At 37.0% G+C, this 6,916-nt stretch overlaps 1 protein-coding gene across 1 annotated transcript in view; it reads right to left on the bottom strand.

Annotated features, from left to right (window-relative positions):
- Nucleotides 1-1,742: 1,742 nt before the first annotated feature.
- Nucleotides 1,743-6,916, bottom strand: part of IL6ST (interleukin 6 cytokine family signal transducer) — a 61,032-nt gene continuing 55,858 nt past the window's right edge. Inside the window, exon 16 of the mRNA XM_025270519.3 lies at nucleotides 1,743-6,558. Coding sequence (XP_025126304.1) covers nucleotides 5,821-6,558 — 738 coding nt within the window. The 3' untranslated portion in view covers nucleotides 1,743-5,820. The remainder of the gene's footprint in view (nucleotides 6,559-6,916) is intronic.

Here is a 6,916-nt window from a genome sequence, read left to right as displayed (position 1 = left end):
GCCAACAAAGGTCCGTCTAGTCAAGACTATGGTTTTTCCTGTGGTCATGTATGGATGTGAGAGTTGGACTGTGAAGAAAGCTGAGCGCTGAAGAATTGATGCTTTTGAACTGTGGTGTTTTAGAAGACTCTTGAGAGTCCCTTGGACTGCAAGATCCAACCAGTCCATCCTAAAGGAGATCAGTCCTGGGCGTTCATTGGAGGGACTGATGCTGAAGCTGAAACTCCAATACTTTGGCCACCTGATGTGAAGAGCTGACTCATTTGAAAAGACCCCGATGCGGGGAAAGATTGAGGGCAGGAGGAGAAGGGGAATACAGAAGATGAGGTGGTTGGATGGCATCGCCGACACAACAGACATGGGTTTGGGTGGACTCCGGGAGTTGGTGACGGACAGGGAGGCCTGGTGTACTGTGATTCATGGGGTCGCAGAGTCAGACACGACTGAGCGACTGAACTGAACTGAAACATGGAAAAGACCCTAATGCTGGAAAAGACTGATGGCAGAGGGGGGTGACAAAGGATTAGATGGTTGGATGGCATCACCGACTCAATGAACTTGAGTTTAAGCAAACTCTAGGAGATGTAAAGGACAGGGAAGCCTGGTGTGCTGCAGCACATGGGGTTGCAGAGTTGGAAACGACTTAGCGACTCATCAATGAAACATGTATGTGGGCTTCCCAGGAGGCTCAGTGGTTAAAGAATCCGCCAGCAACACAGGAGACATGGGTTTGATCTCTGGGTCAGGAAGATCCCCTGGAAAAGGGAATGGCTACCCACTCTATTATTCTCGTCTGGAGACTCCCCATGGACAGAGGAGCCCCTAGGGCTACAGTCCATAGGGTCGCAAAGTGTTGGACATGACTAAGCACACATGCAATGCAGACGTATTTAAGAGCACAGTTTGTACTATTCTTGTTTGTATTTTGAGAGCATTGAAGGAAGGTTGTATATTAAGAAGAATAAAATTTAAAGCAGAAGTTAAAATTGTTTGTCTCTGGGCCAGGAAAACTGAATGCCTTTTTGGCAGTAGGATGGACTGGACCCATAATATAAATTAGGATAAGACAAGAAGTATCACAAAGAAGTCATGCTATAAGAGCCTGTAAGAGACCTAACCAAAGATTTACATGAACACATAGCCCCAGGCTGAGATGCTATTTCTACAACCTCTAGTATATGTATGAAAGGATGAAGTTAATTTGTGTGTGGATTTTTCACTCCCTGCATATTTAGATAAAACCACAATGTGAAGTTACAGAACTCTAGTCGTTCAGATTTCCTTCCAGGTGGAAGTAGTACTTTTATACACTATACCCAATAAGCTCAGGGGAGCAGTGGTGGGGCTGGATCAATCGGCTTCACGCCTCACAGTGACAAGACTCCAGGAGGGTGTGGGTACACACAGGCCACGAGGTGGCACAGCACCTCTGTACTTTTCACGGGCAACCAGGTGAAAAATATCCAATGAGGGGTGAGATTCTGGGATTCTAGAAATCATCTTGTAAATCCAGAAAACTCATAAATGAATTTGCCATCTCCAAGTCAATTCTATATTTATTAAGGCTGAGGTAGGGTGTTGATTTTCTTCTAAATCCTGATCCATTATGTTAAATGAGGAATTCAGAAGCCACAGAACCCTCCAAAAGCACCAAGCTTACACAAAGCCTCAACACCAATAATGATAAAATTACCTTAAATATTATGTGTAATGACATCAAATGGTAGTGACCACACCCAGAAAAAATTTGAGTAAGAATTTATTACATTTACTTAAAGGATTAGAGCTGATATATGATAGAACATTTAGTTATGTCAACATAAAAACAATAGCTGTGGTTACGATTTGCACATGCAATTCATTCTGCAAAAGTAAAAGTACACACTACTCTTTCTAGACAAGCCTTCTATATGAAGTTAGAGTAGGGCAAGGCAAAAGAGCAAGTGAACTTGAAAGGATTGCACTTGTAATTAAACGGGACACAGCCAGGGTATAAAGAGGAGACATACCTAATGCTAACCACTGTATTGCAGTACTAGCAAATTGCACACTTATTTTTAGAGTATACTATTCAACATATATATATATATATATATATACTAAGACTAAAGAAATTTCAAATATCCACCTTTAAATTATCCCTTTATTTCTGACATATCACATTTTGATATTCATGTAATAGCATTTGAAATATGTAGTTATCATTGTCAAAGCTTATGTTTAAGGGATAAAAGGTCTGTAACATCTACCACCATTGGCCTCAAATGCACTTTCATCATGATCTATGAAGTGTAAAGAAGAACTGGGTAATTAAGTTAAACTAACCTGCTTTAACAACAAAAAGCCTTTAAAAATTTAGGAACAAATATGTAACAAAAGGGCTCATCCAGAGCCACCTTTTCATTTTTAATGCAATGTATATTAGAATATCATGTGAATACACATACAAATAGAATATACAATGAAAAAAAAATAGATTAACTCCAAAGATCAGTATTTGGATTTGGAAAGTTTTGACTTGCATCTAAATTCTGCTTATAAATAGCCTGAAAGGAACTGCTATCAAGGACCAGTCTAAAGAACTAGGCTGTTAAGTCTGCTGGTTTAAAATTTCTTAAACCTAAATATCTTGCCATTGTATGGCTTCATATTCTTTTAGTTTACAAAAAAAGTGCAAAAAACTTTTTAAAGTAATCTTAGAGGGCAACAAAATCAAACAGAACCTACAACAAAGTTATCCCAATATTTTTAAACAACTGAACTTTTAAGTTTTATGTAGCTTATTATGTTGACATTTTACCCATTTCAACAAACAGAAGTATAAGGTATAGAAATTTGTTCTTGACACCAGAGGAAGAGATTGGTGTACAATAAAATGGAATTGAGGAAGAGCTTTCCTACTTGATTTATAGTTAGTCAATACATGCCAGTTAACAGAAATATTTTAGGGAATGCTACTATATAATTATTCTACTTCTAAATTTATGTCATGATTATTTAACTACTTAACTATGTGAGCAGAAAAAAGACATATTTTTAAAACTTGTTTGATTGATATTTATAGAGCTATTTTAGATGTTCCACTTCAAATGTGAATTTTCATAAATAAATGTTTTCACAATAAACTAGGGTCACTGGATGACTTCACATGTTAAAAAAAAATCTCTCATCAAAGAAAAAGGCTGAACTTAAACAACTAGGTGAAGAGCACACGTGAACACAACACATGTGAATGACTCTGCCTTTTCCCTTGTTTCTACTCATGTGTTGGGTATATTCCCCAGTGATGAATGATCCATGTTAAAAAAAAGGATTAAACTGTTAAGGTTTTAGTAGGTTTGAAATCTGATAGTTTTCCAAGAGTTATCTAGCATCGTGCCTTTATGAAGGATGAGGGTAAGATATCAAAGACACCAGTAATGAATAATCAAATTACAGTAACAACAAATGTAACATGTGCTTGATTATTATTTTAATCTTACAAGAGGGTAACTGCATCAAATTTTTGGATACTAGATATTTAATGAGTAATAAACCCACTATCTTAAACACAGTCTAATTTTCACATAAATTAACCTAATTTCTCTGCCAACCTAAAGTATAATTCACATGTATCAAAACAGATTATTCTATGACATGCCTTATGAAAGTAATTTTGTACTTAGATCAAGTTTCATGACTGCTTTTCTCTTTTGGGGCAAAGACGTATATAAATATTTCCTGAATGAATTTTTGCACAGTATCCAAACATCCATTTAATATGCCTAAAGTGTTTTTGTGGTTAGAGGGCATTCACTCACTGCACCATGGTGTATGTTAAGTTTCAACATCAAATCTACTTATGATGATGTCCTTTCTTAAATAACTGTTTGTTCTCATTCCTTTAGATCTTGAGTTCACATTTTATAACTTCCCTCCCGCCATGTATAATCATTACACTAAAATGTTCTTCACAACACTGCTATTTGTTAGGAGGAAGGTCAGAGCTAAACATGGTTATAACAACATGACTACTTATTTTGAGGAAATAAAATGTAGTAGATATAAATTTGTTGACATTTAGCAAGACCAATCCTTTCTGATATGGACCAGCCTTTGATGGTCAACTTAAATGGTGGTGGTGCTATTACCTTGTAGAGTGTGAGTTTGGGGTCTGTCCCTACTTTTCCTCATAATTCTGAGTCTACCAATCTCAGGTTGGTTTTGCCTAAAGAAGAACTGGATATTTCAGAATACAACATCTGCTCTGTCTCACAAAGAGCATATATGTGAAAGAACTCTGTGAAGTGTTAGGCAAGAATACAAAGGATAAAGCATAACAGGAAATCCACTGTGAACAATACTGATGAGAGAGTAATGAGTAGACTTACATCTCATCTGTAAATGTGCACTAAATTTCCTCAACCTTTTATTCTTCAATAACCTCTGCAAATATTTTAAGTTGCCCTGGCTTCTGTATCTTAAATATGGCAGAGAAACAAACTTACTTGATAGCAGTAGTCAATACATGATCTATTTCTTCTTACTTACTCAGCCCCTGGCTTTAGCCCTGCCTCCTTGTCAAAGATGGTGGGTAGAGGATAACGTGAATGTGAAAGTGAGTTTAGCACTAAACTCTGGAGGCTCAACTCACTTTCCCCCTGAAGAACAGAACATGTGGGAAGAGGTTTAAAATATTCCTAAATCATTGTGTGGAACTAAGTTCCACCTACCTCAGGACTGGCAGACATTAAATACTATCTCTTCATTAAGTGCCTCTACAATAAGGATATTTGCTAACTGTGATACTTACGAAGATCAATATGTATATTTTGGGGGTGGTGTTTTGTTTTGGTGAGTATCGCCCAAGTCCTATAACTTATTAGTCTGCTTCAGATACCTACTAGGAAAAAAAAACAAACTCAATCTTGGCCTACTGAAAATTAGCATATTAAGTCAAAACACATTTTAAGGTGAAGATATATTGTATAAAGTGCTTAATCAACCAAATTCTCTGATGTCTTAAAAAGAAGGGTCAATAAAGTTTATATCAGGTATAGAATGTTTGAGATAGTCTGTCAGATTCATTCCTAGCTCTTATCCGGACACTCTGCTGAGTTTGTGAAGTGTATCTTCAAAGGCTGTCAATAACAATAGAAAGCAAATGCTTGAAAACTTACTTAATTATTGATTGTCTAATATTCAAAAATTAATATTTTTAGTTTGCTGTGTTAAAACAGAATTCCCTTTCTCCAGCAACTGGCAGTGTCACTACCAATGGAAGAGGACTAATATCTTACATGTTGGTATGATTATAAATGACCTGAATTTTTTCTGGCAGACAACAAAAGCTGGGCTCATCTTAGCTGTATCATCTGGATTCTTTTTAAATCATGTTGTCAGCCAAAGTAGAGGGTCTAAGACCTTGCTCTTCTAATTTTTGTTAATTCTCTCCCTAAGATTTGATATTCAATGACTATTCTCATTAAAATCAGTATAGCTGTTTATGACTAGCTTTAATTTAAATACCCTCTGTTTTCTAGACAGCAAAACAAAAAGTTTCACTTTATAAATTTTAGACAAGCTTTGTTTTTCTTCAGTGCAAACATCCTGAAACAGCACAAAGTCATTCAGCTATTCAGAGGATGAAGTCAGTTTATGTAGTGCTTAAAACTGCATCCCAGATACACTGGGATGGAAAAAGCCCATGTGGCAGGACAGTACATTCTTGTCCTTAAGGGCAAATGATCATCTTCAGCGAGTGAAGATCTGAAATCACAGATAAAGTATTTTTAGCTTTACTTTACAGGTACTTCTGAAGATGTAACAGGAGCTGGTCTTTCACTGAGGCATGTAGCCACCTCGTCTCACAGTCTGTGGTAAGTAACTTTTAGGCATTCCTTCATCAACTGCATCCTCCATCCCAACTGTTTCAAATCTCTCTACTTGTCCCTCAATGCCTGGACCAAAAGCATCCACTGCAGGAACTTCCTGAAACATTTTCATTTTCCCAGATCCATAGGGTTGTGAAATATGATCTGAAATCTGCTGCTGTTTAAGTCTAACAAAATCTTCTTCATTGACTGAGGAAACTTGCTGTGACCTTTCAAAATGCGAAATATCTGGACTGGTTTCATGTTGACTGCAGTTCTGTTTGAAATACCGCTGCCTGGGCAGAATGCCATCACTGCCATCTACATTATCTACCAGCTGTAAATCTTCTGGCCGTTCTTCAGAATCTAACAAGGGCTGGGTGGACTCCGATCTTGAGAAGACTTGGACTGATGGTACCTGGTGTCTATAGCCACTGTGAACCACTGTGGAATATTGGACAGTGCTTGAAGTGTTCTGTGCAGATTCATTTTCATCACTGCTGGAAATGCTTGGCCTAGAAGATGACATGCACGAAGACCCTCCAATACCACTACTGTGTCCTTCAGTATTAACTTTTTCTTTCTTGAATAGGTCCAAAGACTTTAGATCCTCTGGGAAAGGCTTTTTGTCATTTGCTTCTATTTCCACAACACTTACATCAGTGAAATTGCCATCTGGATACATTTGATCTTTTGAATTAAAATGCTAAGAAAGACAGAAAATGAATTATTATCTATGGTACACATTCATTTAGAAAATCTGAAATAATTATATCTAACATATTAAAGTCATAAAATGCATCTCTAAAACTTCTCAGTAACTTAATAGTGCAAAGATAATCTATATCACTAAGTCACTGCTAACTATTTGAATCATGGATTTTGTGAAATTTGTCTAAAAGGCAAGAATTAGACTGTATTTCCTCAGAATTCCAAATCAATATTGTTGGGGTGTTACATTTTTATAAACTAACCAACTCAATGGACATAAATTTGAGCAAACTCCAGGAGATAGTGAAGGACAGGGAAGCCTAGTGTGCTGCAGTCCATGGGGTCGCAGAGAG

The sequence above is a fragment of the Bubalus bubalis genome, chromosome 19 (genome assembly GCF_019923935.1).
Source record: "Bubalus bubalis isolate 160015118507 breed Murrah chromosome 19, NDDB_SH_1, whole genome shotgun sequence".
Lineage (NCBI taxonomy): Eukaryota > Metazoa > Chordata > Mammalia > Artiodactyla > Bovidae > Bubalus > Bubalus bubalis.
The sequence above is the reverse complement of the archived record's forward strand: the minus strand, read 5'-3'. Positions and strand labels throughout refer to the sequence as shown.